General features: G+C 27.1%; 2 protein-coding genes and 1 long non-coding RNA gene across 6 annotated transcripts; 2 read left to right on the top strand and 1 right to left on the bottom strand.

Moving 5' to 3' along the window:
- The first annotated feature begins 5174 nt into the window (after positions 1–5174).
- Ak1 (Adenylate kinase 1) lies at positions 5175–12085 on the top strand. 2 transcript variants are annotated; one of them, XM_015518506.2, is made up of 5 exons: positions 5175–5324; positions 10177–10234; positions 10310–10473; positions 10574–10690; positions 11221–12085. In XM_015518506.2, exons 2-5 carry the CDS (start codon positions 10198–10200, stop codon positions 11476–11478), a joined length of 576 nt encoding a protein of 191 aa, XP_015373992.1. In that variant the 5' UTR covers positions 5175–5324; positions 10177–10197; the 3' UTR covers positions 11479–12085. The 2 variants fall into 2 exon arrangements, with proteins under 2 accessions (XP_015373992.1, XP_089072400.1); XM_089216274.1 differs by lacking the exon at positions 5175–5324 and adding an exon at positions 8360–8378.
- On the bottom strand, positions 11465–14772 carry LOC149060883 (uncharacterized). Of its 2 annotated transcripts, XR_016189487.1 has the most exons (3): positions 14639–14772; positions 13951–14578; positions 11465–12908 (listed from the first exon to the last, which is right to left on the bottom strand). It is a non-coding gene; the product is annotated as an uncharacterized LOC149060883 (long non-coding RNA). The 2 variants fall into 2 exon arrangements; XR_016189485.1 differs by having other exon boundaries at positions 13951–14737.
- Positions 14773–14848: 76 nt separating this feature from the next.
- Positions 14849–20741, top strand: LOC107168944 (kelch-like protein 28). 2 transcript variants are annotated; one of them, XM_015518504.2, is made up of 9 exons: positions 14849–15266; positions 15406–15648; positions 15761–15984; positions 17393–17575; positions 18218–18956; positions 19018–19126; positions 19192–19316; positions 19376–19624; positions 19694–20741. In XM_015518504.2, the coding sequence occupies exons 4-9, from the start codon at positions 17402–17404 to the stop codon at positions 19957–19959; spliced, it is 1662 nt and encodes a 553-aa protein (XP_015373990.1). In that variant the 5' UTR covers positions 14849–15266; positions 15406–15648; positions 15761–15984; positions 17393–17401; the 3' UTR covers positions 19960–20741. The 2 variants fall into 2 exon arrangements, with proteins under 2 accessions (XP_015373990.1, XP_089072384.1); XM_089216258.1 differs by having other exon boundaries at positions 14849–15372; positions 15440–15648.
- The last annotated feature ends 4813 nt before the right edge of the window (positions 20742–25554 follow it).

Here is a 25554-nt window from a genome sequence, read left to right as displayed (position 1 = left end):
TTGTAATAAACGACTATAAATACTTATTTCAAAATTTCTTTTATTGTAATTTATATTTTTGTAAAACTATTTTTAAGGACTATTGTCCTTAGTACAAACATTTGAATAACTAAAAACCAACTCATTTGAATTTTGAATTAGCTACACCAAAATGTTCAAAAATTTATCCACAAAATAATTTACAGTAAAAAATGGCTGATTGTTATTTGAAAAACAGAAGTTTGTATCGCTACAAGACCTTGTGTATATTTAAAAATTCCAAAAATATCAGAATTTGAATTAATTCATAATTAAAAGAAAAATGGGGGCAAACGTGCTTGGTGAATCACTCTGTATATGTCGTTTTCGATGTATCTACATAACCTATTTCCTTTCTATCCCAGGGCAATTCATAAAAAATCAATACACAGTTTAATCAATCTCGACGCGCGTATCTGTACCGTAATACCTGTATTTTAATTTTTTGCTAATAATACATACCTACCCTAGCATGGATCTCAGGGAGGCACAGGCGCGATCCCCCCTCTTCCAATAAAAAAAATCTAAAAAAAGAGGCTGATCAAAAATATAAGTATACATATTACATAATATTGATAAGACAATATTTAACATTAAATTATTCTTGTTACATAAATCTACATTAGTTTATAATGTTTTATCCTGATTCCTGATGTTATAAAATTTTTAAATAATAAGTCCTGATAAATCACTTTTGTTATTATTTTATGACCCGTACCGTAAACCTATTCTGGAATTCAGCATTTTTGGAAAAATGTATTATATTTTTTACTATTCATTATTGTTATAATTTGTTTTTAAATGTTTTTTTAATCTTTTAAATGGCAACATACATTTTTGATTTAATATTCCAAAAGGTTTAATTCAAATTCAGATGAGTGGAGTAGTATACATCAAACATTTTGCAAAGTATCACTTCACTCCGCTCATCAAAATTTAGAATACTTATAGATCTATAATATACCTGTTGTTTATGCATTTTTATCTATATCTATCCTAAGTACTTCAAAAATATTTTACTTTGGAACAATGAATTGAAAATGTATAATATTGTCATTAAAAAAGTAAAAAATTTAAAAATAATAAAAAATATTTCCAAAAACATTAATAGTTAATGAAATAATGAGTGTCTTTAAATGAATCATACCCGGTACGTATAGACAAAGTTTTCTTTAACCTAAACATTTGATATAGATTGGTATAAAAAAATGTGTCAAATATACAATTCAATAACATGAATACATTTTGGGTACCTAATTTTAGCCTGCATATTTAATTTGTCTTTGTATCGTATTATTTAGAATATGATTTCAAACATCATAATTTGTTAGCATTATTATGATATTGTGTATTTACGTAATAATTATGTTAAATACTTAAATCTAAGGTTTTTATTATACTTTTCGCAACATTTTCTTTAGTTTCAGTAATCATTAAGCGTACTATAAATATTTCGTTAAAAGTTAAAAAAAATTAAATCTTTGTATTAATTGGACTCATGCCGTAGGTACATTTTTATGCTAGCAGGCTTTTAACACAAATTATATTATAACCAGGCGGTTCATATAGAGTATTTCAGTATTAGTATGCAAAAACAAAAATAACAAAATACTAAAAATAGATAATAGCTGGTTTGAATTTACTTACTTTATAGTTTATATCCATGTAATATGAAGGTAATGCTCATCACACGAATGTCCTTATTTAAAAATGTAAACCAAACAAAATATAATATAGAACATAAATACATAATAATTAATGATGACGTATAAATTCATATAAGTATATTTTGTATCCACGTGACAAAACATTGGATTAATGAAAGTAAATACTGACATATCTTGAGTGGGTGATTGTTTTCAAATTTAAATCGACAATAATATATCAGTCAATAATTTTTATTGAAAACCAATATTATGAGTAGTGGAGGCATAGTATAGTATACCTATAGGTAAGCGGTATGCCCGGTATGGTACTATAGTACCTATATAGCCAGGTTCATACACAATTGGTAAAATGTTACTTGAAAATGTATTTTATGATGGTTTGTTCGCTTTTTTTCAAAAATTATTAGTAAATAAAAACAATATCTTTTTGATGTCGATTGTATCTATTTATTTTGATCCTAGATAAGTTTTACGATAAATATTTTGATTTTCATAATTGTTCACAGCATTAAAAAGCTAATTATCATGCATCATTGTAAAAATAATTTAAAGGCAGTAGTATTCCCTGTTTAGAATATTAAAAAAAAAATATTATCTTTGACGTTAAAATTTAAAAGTAAATTAATTAATTAAATCCGTATAAGGGTAGGTATGTATAAAATAACTGTTAATTTGGTTGTATCCTAGTATTATTGGTATTGTAAGACATAAATCTAATTGTATGTTACTATATAAATTACAAACTAATAATAAACGAGCGCGTTGATAATTTTATATTGTTATTCGTAAATTGTCGGATCTTTAAAATTCACAAGTTATCAGAAGTTAGTTTCTCAGTTCACCAATTTATCACTTTGGTCTACATTACTAATAAGTAATAAGTCAAAATAAACAACGAATATATATATATTTTTTAATTCGTTTATTTATTGAAAATTTATAATATATATATATATTAATACAGTAAGTACACCATAAAATATAAATGAGTTCAATAATACAAGACGGTAAACAAATGACAATTAATAAACGTTTTACTTGAATTGAAAATAAATGAAATAATTAATGATTAAATACTTCTTTTTTATTCAATTTAATAAAAAAGAAGTATTTAATTTCAAAGTGCGTATCGGGTGAACCGATATTTTTATTTTGAAAGTCTACCTATACAGTATACAAAGTAAAATAATAATAAAATAAAAAAGGTAATAAGTCGCATAACTTTAAAAATATTATCCTCTATAATATTTTGTAATTGGTGATCTTACTATTTTAGGTTAGTCGTTAGGTACCTACTCAAAAATCATAAAAAATCTATTTTATGTGAAAGCGTTTTATCTATGTTGCGTATGAATCTGCAGAGAGAGATAATACAAATTTTGTTCCGCATGCCTCTTGGGTCTTAAAACATTGTTTATACAGAGTTTCTTCTGGAAATGTCCTATTAACATCACTAATAATCACTATAAAAATTGTGAACAGATTTTAATTCAATGCTTGTTTATTTAATTAACTTATAATGAACTTGTTATGCTCACATAAACATAATGTAAGTTAACTAAGAAAATAAACGAAATTAAAAATTTTTTTCTCCATCATTTAAAGGTTGTTATATTTTATTATAAGATGATAAAGTATTATTTGATTTAAAAAAACAAGCGTTGATAAATCAATAAAATCTATTTGAATTTTTCTTTGTTTAATGAAAAGATAAATATATTTATCGTACCTATTCATACTAATAGGTACGTTATTAATTAATCGCATAGGCGCCCGCAGAAATTTTTCTAGGGGGGGGGGGCAATGTTAGGATTTGAGGATAAATATTATAATTTTACTAGGTGTTTTAAAATAATAATCTTTTTTATTATACTCGTATACAATTTATTATATTTTATACTTTAAATTTGTTGTATAGTATATAGTAATTTATCTTAAAACATTCAATTAAAAATAATATTTTGAAAAAGCCAGGGGGGGCAAATGCCCCAGCTTGCCCTCCCCTGCGGGCGCCTATGATTAATCGTCATTAGTATAACATTTAAGTGTTAATATCGTAATTATTAAATTGTAGCAAAAAGCAGGTCAAATCGAGTAAATACGAAATAAAAGATCTTATTCAGTGTTTTACATTCAGACCCTATAGAACGATAAATTTAATTTTCAGACCCACTGGTAGTACCGTGTTTATTACATAGTTACGAACTAGGTTAATGTTTGATAGTAGGTATACGTATAGATGTATGTAGAAAGATATAGTTTTATAAAATATAAGTAATACCTATGATTGTACCTATATAAGGTTCTTATTACAATCATAACGGTTGTACTTTAATATAGTCGTAAACATTCCGTCGACAAGCCCTAACTCTTGCCGTGATCAAACGATGTTGATTTGACATTTTCCGCTGGACAATTTACTATTATTCTGACTTACGAACTTATTATAGTGTAGAAGTTTAAACAGCGCTGACTCGCAGTATATGTATGTGGACGCGTACGCCATACAACCTTGGCCCGATCAATACTATTTCGTGTATAATACTATATTATATAAGTGTATATATGATTATACGCATACGATTTATCCGTTTTATACTGGTGACATTTTTTTGCTACTTCGTCTTTGTCAATCAAAAAAAAAAATATTGTATCTTTTAAAATTGTTTTCTTTTGAAGAATATTGGTCTATTATTATATTAATTGTTGATTACCTATACTTAATATTATTACCTGATATATTTTAATATTAACATACATTTTTTAAAAATATTTTATCGTAATGAATCAATAGAGAATTTTTGAATTCAGCATTTTTAATTTCTTATAGCCTGAAGCAGAACTTTTTTTGAAAATATATCAGGTAATAATATTAAGTATAGGTAATCAACAATTAATATATAGTGTCTCTGCAAAAAAATTATATACTATCAAACAAGGCCAAAAGGAAAAAATTAACCAGTGTACAAACTTGTAACATATATAAATATATAAAATAAAATATGTATACGTTATTCGCAGGGGTGAATAAATTATAAAAAAATAGAGCTAATTTATTTTTCTGAGACACGGCGAATTTAAGATATAATAATAATCGGACAGGATCCGTTGGCGACAGTGCAAGCCAAACTGATACTAGTATATCATTTTTTCCCTTACGAAAACCAAGCTAGACGATTTTCACAAATAATAATAGGTACATACATTATTTTTTATGTATATATATATATATATATATAGGTAGTATAATAATATATAACCACAGTCGTTAGTGGCCGCGTAAAAATAGAGACGACCTTAATTTCCGACCTGCGATACAAGACTTATATTCACAGCGGCGACTGCGTGTAGCCGTGAAAATATTTTTTCGCATAGCCGATTGCCAAAAAAAAGTTTTCCTTTCCTCGCTCTCGCCCCTCTTCCACACTCCCTTCGACCACGCGATATTATTATTATCACTATAGTTCAGCCGCCGCGCCGCTGCCGTCGCCGCCACCGCCCAACGAAATAATAGCCGAAAGCCCTCTCCCACGGGTCGCGCACTTTTGCTGTCGTGTCGACATTTTACGGTCCTCCTCCGCAGCAGCAGTGTAGATCTCTCATTCACTTGATATCCATCCAGTTGTATACACAAACATCGTGAGTATAGCATAATATTATAACATTATTGTAATAATTATACTTAGATAACATTTTATGCTAAGTCCGCATGCGTACAAAATGTATTATAGCTAATAAGTCGAGTGTCGAAGGAGGTTCCACGACACGCGCGTTATATCGTAATTTTTTATTGGTATTACTCAATATTATTCATCGGCATGACGTATATTTTTTCATAGCGTTATGCCTATGGTAAAAATCACGTCATAAACCGCTTGTGATGATTTTATAAAACAATAACACTTATACATGGACTACCTATATAACTAACAATAATGGTATATAGTTGTTCAATTATAGTATAGATAGCGTATACGACAATATATTAATATACGTATATATTATACAGCACGTTGGTGTAGGGAATTATAGTACTTAAGTAACAGGTAACAAGTTACACTCAAGTTACTTTTTTATGATGAAATTTCTAAATTAAGTACTCGCTACTTTATTTTTTTAAATAAATTACAAGGACAATTATTATTACCTAATGATGTATGTAAATTTACCATATAAGTACGACTTTCTGGAAATACCTATCTAACAATTTTGTAATAGCTATTTGAAAAAACTAACTGTTTATAGTAGTAAGTTATTTGGAAAATGCATTGTTATAAAAATAAATTATAATGCGTTAGAACAACTTTTATTTTATTTAGTTCTTAAATAAATATTTTATATTATTCAATATATTGTTATCTGTCATTAATTTATAAAACTTCATCGACATTAATTATAATGAACAACTCAAAATCAAAATTTATGTTCTTCGCCAAATGAAAAAGTAACTTAAGAATAATTGCATTACAATTTTGATAGGTATAATTTCTTATGTAATTAAATAATAAAAAAAGTAACTTTCCAAACACTAATATAATCAATATACATAATATTATATTGGTATGTGTATGTTGCCATTGAGTATGTTCAATATATAGTATACATATATATTCTTCAATGGTATTACTCTCGTAGGTACACATAACACATAATAATGTAAGTATATATATTAAATTACTTTATGATATGAATATGACCCGTCTTCAGTCTTTAGACTACCTACTATGCGAAATCTATATGCGTTCCATGTCGTCATACACACTCGAAATGATTATTAATTTTTTATTCGGTTTGCAAAACAATCTACTCTTAGTGTATAATATAAGGATTTTATTGATTATTATAGAGTTCTGTAAATACACAGGCACTAGTTACCTAACTAATTTTTAAGCTTGTATATAGATAGAAAGGCGTCTTATAATCTTTAAATAATTGGGAGACATGTTTTGTAAATATATCCAGTAGAGGCAATGTGCATTTTTTTCTTATTTTCATTCTTGCAAGGAAGAGAGGAAAACAATTTTATTTGGATAGCAAACATATCTAGTTATTATTGACGGTCGTGAGTTCGTGACTCACGAGACAACCGTGGGAAAAGCCAACAGATAACTGATTTGTGATTATCCACATAAACATAATAATATTTAATCAATTAAAGCACACATTCAATTTATAACATGCCTACTACAAAATAAATAACCAGAAAAAGAAGACATAAGTAAAACATATTACAGCTACTACATGTCTACATGCCTACATTACTACAAAAAGTAGTAGACCATACGCAAAAACATTAACAAATAAAAATAAAAATCTTTAATTATCACGATATTTATATTGAATATACCTGATGTGTATTATTTTTAACTTTGATCCTAACTAGGAACGAAACTAAAATGTGATTTTAATCTGGGACATATTTTTTCATTTATCCCAATGAGTAATGGTCTTGTCCAAAATCGATTGTACCTACCTATAAATTTAATGTGTGACCGTGTGGGTTAGTTGCAACTAACGTTCGTGTTAATGTGTTTTATAGTGATAAAACAGTAGGTAGATTACGTAGGTACACTCGAATATATACATATCATTAGTTGTAGCTCAAAGTTACTAGTCTTGATTCTTGGAGACTAGAGTACACATTTATTTGCTAAAAGGCCACTAGGCAGTTCTAGTTCTTTAATATAACCTTATACCTAAAATTAGGTGTACATTTGGAGCAAAATAAATTATTTTAAAACCAGTATAGTACCTAATTGATCTCGTTTATGATTTATATTTACTCACCTACATCATCCTTCACGTACTTGGAAAATATTTTTTCGATACAGTGATAGATTGGTTTTTAATTTTCTTCTTATTGAAACTTTTATTGCTATGGAACTATGGAATCAAATAGGAATGTGATATGTGACCAAAATATCTTAATATAATACCTAGGTTATATATTATGTTTAAATTCTAAATAGGCATTATAATATGTTGTTAACGTTCTTCTAAAAATTATCAATTTTAATTCGTCTACACAACAATAAACAGTTAATCATTAATATAACGATTTACATCTGTGTTTAATTTTGTAATAATAAAATTCTCATTTCCAAAAATTATGAATTTAGTCTTCAACCTAATAACCTATGTTCATATTTATCATCTGGTCTCGCGTTACTGGCACAATATCTAATTATTATGAGCTCATCTGTTTGTTTTTATTAATTTAATTGACATTTGTCCTTGACATTTTAAAACACTTGGTGAAGGATGCTTGCTATGTGTTAAATAATAATAGATATGTACCATAACAATTGTAATCACAATTTGAATTATAATGTTACAAGGTTATATATATTTATATTTTTTATGCGAAAACGTAGAAATTTCAAGATAAAACCGTTTATTTGTCATGACGAAGTAATGTTATCGTTTAAAACAATAGTTAAAATAATACGTCAAATGGTTAGAGAGACATAAAAGTATAATATTATAAAGTTTTTCTGTGGTATAATACTTATTGTTATAATTTTTTTTAAATATTTTTTATTTATTTAAATTAACTACAAATAGTATTATTGATAATGGCTACCATTAAATTATTTATATTTTAAAATTGCCAAATATTTTTAGTTAGACTTAGATTTCATGTAAATTTCAACGCATTTACTGTAATAGGGCATGGGTCGTATATTGGTAATCGTGAGTATTTAAAACCATTTATATTATTTTATCCATAAAAATTAGTAGGCACCTAACATAATATATACTTCAGGAATGTTACATTTAAAGTAGACACCTACCTATAGATAAAGTTTATTTTAACGTTTAATTTTTTTTTGTTTTGTTATATTTTATTACTTGATTAGTTTTTAAAATTCAACTTTCGTGTTTTTTTTTTTTTATTAATCAACCAACCTCCTTTGGAACTTAGCCAAACTAAGTATTAAGACCTTATATTTTTAGACATCCAAATTATGTTTAATACACTATAATATTTTTCCAAAAATCAATATCAAATATTTTCGAATATTATGTAATACATTTTCGTTCAAACATTTTAATGTTATTAAAATGTAAAAACAACACATATGTCATTAATTTATTTAAGGGATTGATTGGAAGGGAAATAGCCTACCTGGTATGTAATGTTAGGGGGTGAAAATAATATTACGGTGACTGTAAAAAAGTAAATCGATGTTTTCGAATAGGTACTCAATGGAAAATTATTGAAATTTGATAATAAATTTATAAATAGATTGTGTAGTTGATACCTTTAGATTAGTTCTCAATCTATAATCACGGAATATTTTTTCGGGGATTTGAATTTTTTTAACACAAATATATTTTTGGGCTGAATACATGATGAAATATTTTTGACCAATTTTTCGTAAGGGTTTCGTTATCATGTTTAATTATTTAAAAAAAACATATTTATGATAGGTATCTATATAGATTTTTCTTTTAGAGGAAAAATATCGAGTACTGAGTGTCTGAGTAGCATGGCATTGTTTTTTTTTTTATGGGATCTCTTTTTTGGTTAGATATTAAATAATAAGATATACTACAAATCCTTATAACTACCTAGTACCATATCAGAATATGCTATAAAAATACTATCTTTGTTATTTTATAACACAATTATTATAGTTACCTATTTAAATATTTAACTTTGCAAAAGAGCACTTATTACAATATATACAATATAATAATATAATTTTCAGTCATCCATAAAAGTTTATTGTACATAATTAACAATTATATTTAGATAATCATAAGACAGTACCTGATTTTTGATTTTAAGAATAATAAATACATATCTATTCAGTATTCGCTATTGTGTAGAAATACTGAAATAGGAAAATTAATAATTAAAAATTAATTACCCATATATTAAGCAAAGTCGTTGTCGCCTAAATGTTGTTACGGTAGGCAAAATCTTAAGCACGCCAAAAACGGCTCTGCATATAAGTACAGTGAAAACCCTTTATAACGAAACTCGTTACAACGAAAAACTCTATATTACGTAAATAACATTAAGTTAACTTATAATGGTTGGTTTAATTTAAAACCTATTAATTACTCTCTACTACAAAAACTCTCAATGACGAAAGAAATCACATGGTCCCTTAAGATTCGTTAAAGAGAGTTTTCACTTTATTTTTGTTTAAAAAGTTCATAGTTAATATTTTGTATATATAATTGCATACGTTTCTATGAAAATGTGCTTAAATATCATATTTTGTAAGTAAACATACGTGTATTTAGTATTATAATATAACCTTCTGTACTATCTACCCTAATTAATAAGTAGCTTTAGGTATAGGCCTTAACGGACAGCGGGTAGTTTTAGCTTGTAGGTACATATATTATAATTATTAATATTTAGTATTGTTGTCTGTTATTGCTTAAATTCTTCAAGTAAATGTTATGTAATATACTCAAATACTTATTATTTCTAAGTTTAAATGTATTTCTAATTTCATATTTTTTTCAATAGTTGTAATCAATATAAACGAATATGTCTGAAATCACTCTACCAACTGTCTGGATACTTGGTAAGATGAAAGAATAAAATAGTTGGATTATACCTATAAGTCAAATGCTAATTATATGGTTATTAAATAAAATAGGTGGACCTGGTAGCGGCAAGGGTACCCTTTGTGACAAGATCGTTGCCAAATACGGGTTTACTCACATTTCGACTGGTGATTTACTGAGGGATGAAGTTAATACAGGATCAGAACGTGGCCAAGAGCTGGTGAAAATTATGAAAGAAGGAGCCCTAGTTCCCACGGTAAGCTCTCATTGTTCAGTTAAACTGCTAACGTATAAATCTTCCTTAACATACCTATGTATATTCAGTAACTTCGTGGATTTACGGGTGCGTGTTTCAGTCTGTTGTGATGGAATTACTCAACGAGAAGATCAAAAGCAAATTAGCTACATCCAAAGGTTTCCTGATCGATGGTTATCCACGGGAGAAGAAACAAGGAGAGGAATTTGAAACTGCAGTAAGTTGAATGATTTAATATTTACATTACATTATTTTTAAAGTAAAAAGGTGTCAATTGGTTTTTTTTAAAACAATAAAACTGGACAAAAGTTTTGATAGAATAAAAATATAGTTATACTCACCGTCATTTCAATACACAGAGTCGATCAATTGTTGGTAAATTTGAATAGATAAAAATTAAATTGTTAATCTATTATTAATTTTAATTTGTTTTTACTAATTATATAAAAATTGTTAGGTAAATTATTTAAATTGTTTATTTTTATTTAAATTATTTACTCATATAGAACCCTAATCAAACTAATATCCTGCGTACGCTACTGATAGGTAATTAGTAATATTGGTATACTGTAATACTATATAGGTAGGCAGGTATCTATACTACATAAATATGATTTAAACGAGTTGTTATTTTGTTTATACAAATAGGTACTTAGGCATGTTTAATATTATTTAAATTGTTTAGGTTCTGTAGGGATTAGTAACAAAAACAATAAAATATTATTTGAAGTGTTTTGTTTCTTATAGATAAAACCTGTAGACATGGTATTGTATTTGGAATCCAAAGACGAGACGATGGTGCAGAGATTGCTCAAACGAGCTGAGACTAGTGGTCGGTCAGATGACAATATGGAAACAATTAAAAAGCGGTTGCAGACGTTCCACGATAATAATGATCCTATTATAGAAGCATACAAGTCTAAGGTAGTAATAATATCGGCTGAACAGAGTGCCGAGGCTGTTTTTGCTGAAGCAGAGAAAAAACTTGATACATTGGTTGCATAATCTAAAAATTAAAGTCTACGTCAGTTTTGATGATAATATAAATCTACTAATTTATGTAAAAGCTCAAAGTTCCATTTGAAAAAAAATATGAGATACAATTTCTTCACATATTATGTACATTCAAAATTCACACAAGCTATAAATATAGATTTAGGTTTGTATCAATGAAATATGAATAATATTAAATACCAGTTGTAATTTGATTTACCAATATAATTATTGTGTTCATTGTATTGTTGTAGATTATAACATTTTAGTGCAACACAAAATTTAGAAGATATAATATTTATGTGCTTTATAAATTTTTGGTTTCTTATGTAAAAAGCATTTTTTTCTTTACAACTCACAATTATTTTTTAGTATTTTTAATGTTTATTAAAGAACAATTAAAATCATCTATTTATTAAGAAGGAATAATACTCTTCATTATATAGGTATCTATAATGTATATATCTATTGAATAAAAAATAAAGGTGATTATGCTTATAATGTCATACTTAAACATAATATTATTGTTGTTGTTAATTATAATAAATTTATTATTGCAGTATTTAAAATGTTATTGCTTTTTGAGAACAAAATTAAATATTTATGTTTTAATACAGTATTGAATGTGTTTTGTATTTTTATGGGGAAGTAACCTATAATCATTTATTCATTAACTTGAATCAATCATCATGTAGGTAAAAGTGCATTAAATTCTTTTGTTAAAATGGTTATAAAAAAATTCGTTAGAAAATTTAAAACTTAATAGGTAATTGAATAGTAACTATTAAATTTTCTATTTTTATACATATTTTTGAGATCTTGATTGGTCAAATATTGATTTAACACAGTGAAATGTTACATTTTTATGAGTCTGTTCTGTAAGACTTTTTGGTGCATTTGTTTAGAAATATGTAAAAACAATAAATACTGTAGTAAATAAAACTATGTTTACAAAACACGACGACTTAAATTTAAATATACAACTATTATAATGAGTAAAAACTGTATTGAGTTGATGTAAGAAAATATTTGTAAAATATTAGAGATCTTGTATGAAAAATATTTTTACACCTAGTTATTTACTATTTTATATGAATATTTTTTGGTAAGAAGAGTTACAAGTAATCTTACACTATGTTGCAGCAATATGATAACTGGTGTATGAAGAATTTATTTGGGTAACACCAAAGTAAATTTTCTTCTATTTATTCTTTTAGATTTCAGCGGAAGAACACAGAATTGTTGATTTTTCTTGTGTTAAAAGATACAAATGATACAAATGTACAAATGCACAAAAACACATGAAAATGAATTTGCTTTCAGGAAACAGTTGCTCATTGAGCACGGCACGTGCTTCCTCTCAAAAACTGAAGCAATTGAAAAATCTCATTCAGGAGCGTATGCAGTGGTGACTGATGTTCACTAGATACAATGGTACAGACCTAGAAATGCATTAGTTATGTGAGGTAAGTAATATTATAAGTTTAATGCTATAAAACTAAAATCCTTAAGGGGATTGGAAGCGGTGATTTTTTGTATTTGTTTAACACACGTGGGACATATAATGTGCCTGACAAAAATTAAGGTACTTCTAGTCGTTCGATTTAAAATATGTAAAGATGTATAAATTAGTATACAAGTTTACTTTGCATCGGTCGAAGCATTTTTTCCATTGTAGCAATATTTTGATAAGAATATTTTAAATTTTATAAATTTGTCAATTTTTTTATTAAATATATTAAAAATATTAAGAATATGCTTCGACTGATGCAAAGTAAACTTGTATACCAATTCAAAAATCTTTGCATATTTTTAATCGAGCGACTAGAAGTATTTTAATTTTTATCAGGCGTATTGTATGTTCCACGTGTGTTAGACAAAGACAGAAAATCACCGCTTCCAATCCCTTTAAATAAAAATATAACCATTAGTTGCATAACAAGTTACTGGAGTATTCGAGAAAAATAGAAAAAGTAATAAATTACATATTGAGAATTAGCTACAACTATTTATCACATGATCACCTAATAGGAAACAAAGGCCTGACGTCTTTTATTTCATGTAGATATATACACAGTAAGATATATTTTCACAGAATGTAGATACTACGAAAAATCAACCCTTTTTTATATGAACCCATAGAATCAGATATATCTGATGTGAACATTTTCCATTCTCAAAATCAACTGGGTTTGACAAACAAATTTTAGAATCATTAAATATGAGAATATCTTTCAATACAATTATACTTATCTAAATAAATCATAACTTAAAAAATGTTTATAATTGATTTTATACATAAAAACTTGATGAAAAAATTTGTAAAAACTAACGGCCTAAGTGGCTGAGTTTCAAATCAATAAAAAGGTATTTATTTTTTTTAACTATTACTGCCAAGATTTGAAATTTTGACACATGCTATAGATGCTATATGACATATTGCCATCTGTAGTATTCAAACAATTTTGAGGAATAGTTACTTACCTATTAGTGATCGGAGAAATGAATTATTTCAGCAAGTGCCGTTTATACAGCCAACAGTGTATTCAGTTTACGTTCTTCCATCTACAAGCGATTCTACCGAGTGAACAATTTTAACTGAGATAATGAGTTTTGAAATAAATCGATAATGAAAATTATCTGATTTTTTGATTTCGTCAACACATGAAGGAATCACACAGTACAGTAGTACGGTTTATTATCTGTGACTTGTAACAGTTGTCAGTTGTGAGCATCAGGGTTGGGCCGATCAATAACGGCGCTCCTGGCAAAATAAAAATTTGCGCCACCTCCCAAGATTTTCAAATTTAACTATATCAAATTTCGCGCCTTCATTCGTACTCCATATTTTGTGCCCTCGGCCCGACCCTAATGAGCATTATTTTAGTAGCGCCTTGTGCGTTCAGACTGTTCGGATTCGGGAGTAGTTCAAAACAGACAAAACAGTGTACGAGGACAGCATGAGAGCTGTAAAACGGACACCGAGACGGAAAGTGAACAGAGTTGTTAGATTTTAGTTTGGCATTCAAAACAGGTAAAACGTACGGGTATCCACTAACCGTTGTGCGGGATTTTTTGTATAAGTATATTTTCTGAATTTTAATGTTTTTACCTAATTATTAAAAAATAGTAAACAGTAAATATAAGTGATTTTTGCATATTAGTATATTACCGGTTCGGGCGTCTGTTATCACTTATCAGCGGTTCAGCTATGGTATAATTTAATATCATTACGACTTTAGACCGCCAAAAACAACGCGGACCCATAGATAATAATCAATGATATTAGGTATGCGGTCGTTGGTATTACGACACTACGGACAGACGTAAACAAACGAACAAAATTTAGCAATGCGAACGAACACCGTTTACAGCCGTCCACACTGATTTCAGGTTTTAACACTGCTCCTGCGGACATTTAATGTGCTTCTCATATTATATATAGGTATTTCTGTTGTGCCGCATGCGCACATCCTAGACGTCCTACTGACGCGCGTCTGTTGTGGTGTTTATAATGTCCCGGTGTAGTACCCATACTGTCTTATTCGATGTAGCCGGTACCAGCTCAGCGTCTCATCCACCATTCAGACACTGTGTGCGTGCACCGCTTATGCGACTGTTGTAGTGCAGTGTCGATCATCATCGTCGTTGACTCTGCTCGGCTTGGTCGTAGCTGCTGGGACGTATTGGCATAATATCGGCTTGTAATTGGACGTCTGTGCACCGTTTTCAATCGATGTCATCAGTTTCCAGTACGCGCCGGTAGTCGTCGTCGAAATCAACCTCCACCTACAGTTAAGGTAAGGGCCGCCATTCCGACACTGTGTGTACACTGTGTACAGTGGGTGTGCATTCGTGTGACCGTCGCTGCTCGTCCCGGGCGTAGCTGGTAACGCGGCCATATTGGTATGTGATTTGACGTTTGTGCATCGTTTTCAGCCGTTGTTTCCAGTTTCCAATCATTTTTTATCAGTTTCCAGTCCTCGTCAGTTGTCGAAATTAACGGAGTTCTCACGTTAAAGGAGTTTCTAGCGTCTCGCAATCCGACAGACGACGAGTACTCACATTGAAAAAGAAGAGCAAACGCTAACTACAACGTCGCGTTGCTGTTCGATTGTTGGATCTCCGTCGTGTGGCCGTGTGGGCTGTGCTGCTAATCTTTATTGTGTTTGAGTCACGCACGTAAGTACAACGTAGGTGCAGGGATTTGTTTTGTGGAGGGAGCATTGATCATTCTGATTGTATCCGATCGGCTATATTGACACGTGATTTGACGTTTGTGCACTGTTTCCAGTCGTTCCAGTTTTCAGTCTGGGTTCATCATTGAAATCAACAGAAACGCCGCATAAAAGGAGTTTCTCGCGTTCTGCAACCTGACAGACGACGAACGGCTGTTCACATTGTGCTGTGACTGAATACAAAAGATAAGGATCGCTGCCAATAAAATAGTTGAAAACATAGTGTTGTAATTCGATTGTTGAATTATCCATTGTGTAAACTGTACTAATCTGTCTAAAGGTACCTACTACTGTTGTAGGATGTAATGAAGTTTGGAGGCATGGTGGCCGAGACCCCTGATACCTCTACGGTTTTGGAATCATTTAAGATTTATTTATTTATTTAATTAATTTACAAAAAAGTCCCCATTAGGTAGGTAATTATCTATTTAAAAATATATATATACCTAATATAAAAGGGAACTTTTCTGACTACTTATTTAAAATTAAATTCTTCTTAAAAAAATAATAAGTGTAATTATTGTATTAAGAGGTTGTCATACCTCATATTGTGTTATTTTCTTTAATATTAGAGTGAATTTATCAATTTACAAACTTATTGGTTATAACATAAGGTTGACCTTATCTGTGTTTGCTTGTTGATTTTTATGATATGTTTTAATTTTTAGTAAGATTAATTTTATTATTTGGTTTATTCATATTTGAATTTGATAGTTAATCATTCAATATTATAGCCAATAACACAAAATTGAAACTTAAAATATCAAATCAATAAAATCCTATATGGGGCCTTTGATAACCTTTAGACTTCAAGTTTTATAATAAAGTTAATTCGCTCTTAATATCAAAATGAACAGCACACTATTGAAACTGGTGAATACATTTTATTTTTATTTTGTATGTGTGTAAGATGGAAAACAACACATGTGGATTTAATATCTTCTTAATGAGATAATTATAGAAGCCCAGTATAAGGAAATTTAAAATATCAATTATTTATTTCTTCAATTAATCAAATCCAAATTCTTCTATTCTTCTAGTGATTGTTGGACATGACAAATTAATTTGTTCAAATAAACATTTATTATCGAGACAAATTTCATCAATAACACCCAATATTAGAGTGGTGAAACTTGCACAACTGAAATCATGTTTTGCTGACATTGTTTCTAAATATATTTAGCTGAAAATTAAGATATTTTTTTACTTGGAATGTATTTACTAGATTTTCAAATTTGTCTATGTTTGTATCATTGTGCCGTTTTATATTATATAGTTTTAGCTTCTTTATTAATTATAAATATACCTTTATTTTGCCATTTTATAAAAAAAGTTATCGATTTCCCATTGATTTTGAAAATAACACCTAAGTATTCATGCAAAATGAATAAACAATAAATACAATTATACAATTATACTTGGACGGCATACAACAATAAAGCTGCAACACTAGGTCATGTTTGATTAACATAAATGGCGATAAGAAATGGGAAATATTTTTTATATTACATTTCTAAACAATAACATTTTTAGAAACCCTGTATTTAATTTTTTTTAAATGTTGAGTAGTTTGTCAGTCCAGTTAATAAATTATCGCAGACCATGCTTAGTCACCACTGCTATAGATTAATAAAAAAAATATCAATAAAAGTATTTATTTTAGTTATATAATTATTAATTTGTTTTAGTCGATAATAATGATGAATATGGAAGAGGAAAATACTGATGACCAGCTTGTAACAATTCATTTTGATGATGATATCAATGCTGAATTCGATAAATTGTTTTTAATGGAACATAGCGCATATTTTGAAGCCATGTTTAGTGGGAACTTTTTAGAATCTAAAGCGAAACAAAAAATACATATACAGGTATCTATAAATTTATCAATGATCAAAACATTTTTTTTCTTGTTTATTATTTAGTACTTATAAACAATAAACAGGGAGATCCACAGTCCGCCCAGTATTCTAAACAATTAACTGCCAAAATCTATTTTGAACTTTTTATTTATGATTTTACAAATTTATTATTTTCAATGGACACTTTTATGAGTAGTATTTATATAATTTATTGTATAATAATAGATTCAGGTGTTATGTAAGATAAATTGTATTAATAACAACTGATGATTACAGAAATACTGTTTTACATATTAATTATGTATTGTTATTTCGATCATGCACTTTTTTACTTATTCCTATGGCCTCAATAGCTGTTATTAAAAACTTTGATATTTAAAATAAATTTATTATTGTCAGGCTCATGAAAATTTTACTAACTACAGCATTTCTAGTGCCATTTATTCATTTTCGAGTTTTTAATTCATTAGGCATGCATTTTAATATTGTAAAATGCTTGTAATTTATTTATTCAGTTTAATTAATACAAAAAAATAAATTAATTAAAAGAGGTTTTGTGAATATAAATTACACTTTTTTGAACTTGAATATAGAAATATCTTCAAAGGTTCAGCAAATATATTATTTATAAAATCTATTTTTCTATTTCAGAAAATAAGTTACAGAGGTTTTGTGATGGTTGTTCACAGTTTGAAACGAAATAAAGTAATTGTTGATAGTTTAGAAGATTTACTTACTATACTGGAAGTATCACAGCTCCTTCAATTTTCTTTTGTAACTGCTGAATCTATTAAAATTATCACCGAAAGATATCTGTTTACAATGTATGCAGTTAATGTATTTTCAGTGGTTTCTAAGCTTGGAATTGAAAGTCTAATAGAAAAATCCCATGCTTATATTTTGTATAACTTTAAAACAATATTGGTTCAAAATAAAGCCGGTTTCTTAAAATTAACTGAAGAAGATTTACAAACAATATTGAATAACAATAGCTTAAACCTGGATAATGAACGAGATGTGTTTGATTTGATTATTAATTGGTGTTTAGTGAACGATAAATACAATATTGAATATGAAATGGTTGTAAGTTGTGTGCGTTTTAAATCTATGAATAAGGAACAATTGGAATACTGTTTTTCTAAAACCAAAAATTCAAATTTACAAGATGTTATGATGCCATATCTAGATTGTACTAGAGAGAACCGAGACACTATGGGATTATTTATTAGGCCAATCAGAAGTATTCCTTTTGGTTTGTGTGCTGTTAAAAATGAATTGGATGGTTATGCGTTTGTGTATCGGTGGGATTGGACTTCTATGCAGTTTACAAAGTTTATTAGATTGGATCCATTGCCTCTTGATACGACTGGATATCATGTGATTGTTAAAGGTAATAAAAATAATTTATATCGTTTGTAAGAATGTTCATGGTATTTATTTTATGTTTATAGACTTAGATGTGTATCTGATGGCTGGAGAAATTGCATATGGAAGAGGATCATGGAATAAGGAAGGATGGAAGTATAATTTACTGTCGGAACAATGGAAAAGATTGAAAAAGTAAATATAAGTTTTTAAATTTCAATTGTTGAATTAAATAATATTTAATTAATTTTTTTTTTTAGTTTTACTACTTCTAGTAGACGCCACGGAGTTGGGCATTTTGTTGGCGATCAATTGTACTTACTTGGAGGTCTTACAAAGCACCGAGTGCCTAATCGAAATATTGAGCTCTTTGAAATAGATAAAGGTAAGCTAAAATCTTATGTTATGTGGATGCATTTCTTTTTTATAATTTATATGTTTTAGTTAATGATACACTGGTTAAAATTCATATGGGCTCTTGCCAATATTTTCAAAAAAGAGTGGATAGACAATTTTATGTTTGTTTGGAGTATAAAGGTTATTTAGCGATAATAACTAAAGACAATGAACCAGCATGGTTTGAGCTAAGTCCTATAGGAGAAAACCACAGTTATACCTGGAGAAGGCGCTTTATACATCTAAGAGAAGTAGTTATATGTGCGACTTGTTATAATGACACTGTTTATATGCTTAGTAAGTTCTACGTTCATATTCAAAATGTAAGACAAATTAATTTCAAATTTTTTTTTTATATTCTTGCAGCTTACAACAAAAAGCGTGTTATTAATTTATACACGTACAGCCCAATGTATGAGTTAACCAATAAGTTGAAATCTTTTAATATACCATATGATTATGATACTACAATGTGTGCTTTTAATGTTGATAAGGCTATGGTATTTAAAAATGATACCTTTGAATATTATTCTGTGGATAACGACTTCTTCATTGAATATAAAATTCAATTGGATTCTTTTCACTCTAACTATTTATTCAGTGTTCCTATTTATATAGATAAGACATTATAATTCTAGTTTATTAAAGTATCTATTTTAAGTAATTTTTAATATTTCCTTAGTATTGTAAGTTTATAGATTTTAGTTATAATATAGAACTGCTTAGTTTAAGTTGATATGTTTTACTATTTAACATGATCCATTTTTTGTGTTAATTATTGTACAAATTAAATTTTCATTTTCATTAAGTGGATTCAACACTATTAACTACCATCATTAGAGTGTGTGATGGTTTTTAAAAGAAATAACTGAGTGTATACACTCATTGATTTACACATTACATGCAAATTAATATTAATAATGCTTTGTTTGGTTGAAAATATCAACTAACTTATTTGTCCGTTAACATTTCTGAAAAACTATTAAATTTGTTATGAAATTTACTTGAAGGCAACTTTCTTATATTTTTATATACATTTTTTCAATTCAATATTATTGATTTCTTAAAATTCTCCACGTTCAAATTTCAAAAATCTAATTTTGAAGTGTTCAATTTCTTAAAAAGTGTAAAAGTTATTTTTGTGTAATTCATGTCAAATCAAATATGTTTTTTGGGAGTTTCATCCAATTATAATTGGGATAGCCTGTACAGGAATCAATAGTGAGCGTTTAATGGAAGGTGTCACCAAAATATGTAATATTTATTGACCACCTTTGCTGTTTGTATAATAACCAGTTGCTATTTTTTACGATGTAGTAGTTTCAGGTAGCTCCCCAACACTCCTGTAAATGCCCTGAATGCCTGTTTTTTGTATTTATGTGCTATTTTAATATAAAGTGATTTAATTACTTCACATTTTTGTTGTTTTTAATTTTAACATATGTTAAGTTTAATTATCTACTTATTAATCATTATTAAAATATTTTTCTTCTAAGCCTAGAGCAGCGATTTCCAAACTGCACCCCGAGAATTTTCTAAAGATATTGTGATCTAAGGCTTAGTAAATAATTTAATATGTATATAATTTTTTTTCGAAAATTTGTTGTTAATGAGTATTTTTTTTGCCCTGTCTCATGATATTCTCAGCAGGACACCATGGCTATATGTAGTCCATAAAAGGGCACCGCGAAAAAGAAATTTGGAAACCGTAGCTCTAGAGATTGGTTATCCTAAATATTATTTAAATTGTATCACCCTACTTAATTTAAATATTTTGACATTGTAATAAAAATTATATTTAACATGTTTACATATTATTGAATTAAAACAATTAATTGCCACTTAAATTTTTCTATAACTGAATATAAATTATTATTTTTATTCCATTATACACAATTCATTTGTACATTCAAATTGAATAAATTTTATAAAGTTAATGTATCTATCAGTTGGTAAATAATTTTTTTTAAATATTAATGTCTTGTCTTGTGTGTTAATTATAACATAGTATTGATTTAATAACTTATTTATAAACTAACTTATATCACTAATAAAAAGATTCAAAAGCTTAATTTTGATTATATATTATTCATAATTTTTTTCGGTCTGCCATTCCATTTTATCTAAGATTCAAAATAATTAATGAGCATAAAATCAACTGATTGGTATTTATTTAGTATTTATGTTGTGTTCTGTTCGCAAAATTTTTTTTTCTTTAAGAATAAGATTTATTATAATAATTATTTAACATAATTATTCCAAAATTTTTATTCATTCTAATATATATTATATATCTAAAATATAATGTTTAAATTATGAATATTGATGTTTGAATAATATTTATATCATGTAAATAGAAATAATTATAAATCAATTATTACAATGTTTATTTAAGTTAGCCTCCAGGTTAATAGCAGTATACTGTGGGAAAAAAATATTGAACTACCTAATCTGAATTATTTTTACAACTCTTATTATTAAAAAATGAAATGCCCTTCATAAATAATTGGAAATTGTTAAAAAAATAAATGTATCAGAAAACAAATTTATCCTTAACACAAAAATTGTTGTTTTTAATTTATGTTTTTATGTATTTTAATGTTATATGCTTATATTATAATATCATATTGATTTAATAACTAGTTGTCTATTTCAAATAAAAATAGGCTTTGATGGTTGACTTGTGCGTAAGGGTGTGGAAATACTCCACAGCTGGTATATGTAGATAATTGACTGAGTGAGGTGACAAGCGGATGTTGCCTGGCTGCTGCCTAAGCCTATTCTTATTTCGAATAAATTATAGTTAGTTTGGCAATGTAGAAAATTACTTACTGCACCAAAATTATATTACTAATAAAATGACTAAAAGGCTTATTTTTATTATATTTAAATCATAATTATTTATCTTGGTTTACCATTCCATTTATCAATGTTGTTGATCATTAACTAGATAGTAGGTACTTAATTAGTAACTGTGATATAGTGTATAGTACTTATGATTTTTTCCTTTGAATTTAAGATTAATTAAGATATTAATTTAACATAATGTTTCCAAAACTTTTGTTCGTGTTAAAGTGTATTTAATGACTAATATATAATGCTGAAATATTCGTATTTGAACAGCATTTTTTAATGTACATAAAATTTAACAATTTAAGTTAAGTAGAAATCTCGATCACTTCTTGATTTTCTTTACTACATTCTCAAAACAATCTTTATTGAAATAAATTAAATGAATTACTGTTATTTTAAATGCAAATAAGGAATATAATTTGATTTAAAATAATTGTATGTATAAAAATATAGAATAATTTTTTTTGTCTCAGTAATAAACTTGCTTAATGATAACAAAAATTAACAAAAAATCAAAAAGACAATACATTTTCCCTTTGTACATCAAATCAAATTAATTATCCAATAGTTTTATTTAATTCCTATTATGGGCAATTGGAAAGAAAAGTACTAATCAGCTATTGAGCTATTTGACACTACTTAGCATTATGTTTTTCATCACAAAATCACTAATAGTTTTCTTAATTTAGCTGCAAGACTAGATGGTTTACAACTTTCTATTTTTGCTATTTCTTTTGATACTTCTGTTGAATAATCAAAACACATCTAGACACATCAAATAATTCCTTCTCCAATTTTGTGCATAATGTCTGTTACATCATCATTCTTCAACTCAAGTTATGTGCTCGTTCGAATAAGGTGCTCACTAGCCTATAGGTACAGTAGGTTTAAGAAGTACTTATGGTCTTGCTTATTATAACATTAATAAAATATTATCCTTTTAAGAACTATATATATAATATATATATTTTTCTTTTTTTTGTTAAATTAATTCAATGTGTTAATTCCATTAAAATTTGAAATAAGTACTAGAAAATTTCTGTAAAAATAAATAAAATCATTAATACAATATTGTAACATGTAATACTATAAATAGTTGATGAATATTATTTTCTTTATTGCAAATAGTTAAATGCTGAAAATAAAAAAATTGTGTAATTATTTGATGGATAGCGTTCTTGATAGATCTAAATTATATTGTATAATAGCAGTATATTAGTATGTATTACCCTTTGCGTCATGTACAACAGAACATTTTTAATCATAAGTTTCAACAGAGTTCTGTTAGTTTTGATATTATTAGAGTTAATTGGCTTATTCTCAAATTTTTAGGTAAGAACATTTGTGTTTTCAGTTAGTTTTTTACAATATTTTAATTATTAAGAATTACCTATGTGAATTTTCAATTTTCAAATATTAAATTTGTTTTCATAACTTACTCAAAAATAAAAATATGGTAAAAAAACAATTAATAGAAAACATATAACATTCTTACCTATAAATTTGACCATCAGTTTCGATTTTAATATCAAAATTAATATTGAAATTGGTGAATGTGAGTTGTCTATGTTGTGCATGTGTAAGACGGATACACTAAAGTAAGTAGTAACTTACAACAATATGTTTCATAAATCACAATATTTAATTTTGCTATGTAGAGAATTATATCAAATTTAAATATGTTTATTGATTCTTGAGAATAAACATGTATGTATGTTAAAATATTCTATTATTTTTATTATTTTGTATCACTTATTGTAATTACACATTTGTTATGTAGATTTCTTCTCAATGTTATTAGATATAAAAATAAGAAAGATTTTTTTTTGCACAAATTATCAAATTATCTACACAAATAACTGTTAAATGTTAAATATGTGAAACTTTTTGTGGATACCTTTTTTTGTTATTTTATTATAAAATCTTTAAACAGTTAATAATTAAATACATCATGTTTGATTGAAAGTGTTTAATATCTAATGATTTATTAACAAACCATTTATATATACTTCCAAAAAGTATTTAACCGTGATTTATTAGTTTGTTACTCACAAATCTAACTATTTTTAGTTTTGGTGAGTGATTTTCAAAATGGATCAAACATATTTTGGTTTTTACTCTCAAAAAGTAAAATCATCTTATTTTATTTCAAATTATTTTTGGTGTTTATTCAGAGGTACCTCAAGGTTCTCACTTTACATCTCTCTTTATCTTCTTTGTTTAATTCCTCCGTAAATGTATTATTAGTGGCCAATGAAGCTAAACTATGTTGCAACTTTAATTTTTTGCTGATGCCTTAGAACTAGTCTAGTTTGGAAAAATGTGTTTACTATTAAATAGAAACAAATGTAATGTATAACTAACCTTCTCATGTTTACAAAATCCTAATTTATTTAATTATACAATGGATCACATATTTCTATCGGTAGTCAATTCTATTAAAGACTTAGGGATCTTGTACAATTGATTATGATCCGTATTTTTGTCGTTTTATGCATTCAAACAATGTTTATTGTATATGTTGTTTATGTTTTGTTCCAAATTCATGATATTTTTTTTATTATACTTATACTATTCTATTTTATTATGTTATACTATCACATCTATAAAATATTTTGACATGTAATTATTATTAAGTACTTGTTATTACTATTGTTAAATGGGTCTTTACTCATAAATAAAAAAATAACTTCATTTGTGTATAATATATAATATATTAAGTATTATCTATACAGGCTGTCAAATGTTTTTTTAAAGAAATTTTTTTTTATTTAAAATTATCTACTTAATTGTGTTAGGTATTATATTGCGGTACTTGTAATAATATACTCTATAGAATTGATAATGTTATTATATTTTTAAAATTATTTTAAAATGCTTCATTTTTATAAATCAATATATTTTATTATTTGAACTACATTATTATGTTATAACATGTTTGTTTATAACTTGAGTTCATTTATAATTGATATAACCATATAACCTACCAATAAAGAATTGTTATAGAATTTAACTTGCTTTATTTTAGCTATTTTTGCAGATCCTACCTAATATTAAAATAACTAGATACTAATGCTAATAATATATATTATATTAATTCGTATTTGAAAATTAAACAATACAATAGATATATTATTAAACCCTTAAAGTTTATCTAGGATTGACTTTTCCGGTTTTAGATTCTGAGCGGAGTAATCCAGCTATGTATGTGGTGGTTTTGAGTGTTTTATATTATGATAACCAGTTATTTGGTTAAATTTCCGACAAATTTTTCAATATGAATAATATATAAATATAAAACCAGAACTCTACACTAGTAATGCTATTTCAATATTAGTCCTATATATGACTAAAAAAAATAGTAAAAAATTAGC

This window comes from Diuraphis noxia, unplaced genomic scaffold, assembly GCF_037042655.1.
Source record: "Diuraphis noxia isolate RWA-SAM2 unplaced genomic scaffold, SU_Dnox_SAM2 contig0001, whole genome shotgun sequence".
NCBI classification, from domain to species: Eukaryota; Metazoa; Arthropoda; class Insecta; order Hemiptera; family Aphididae; genus Diuraphis; species Diuraphis noxia.
Note: the sequence above shows the minus strand (reverse complement) of the source record. Positions and strands in the feature narration are given on the sequence as shown.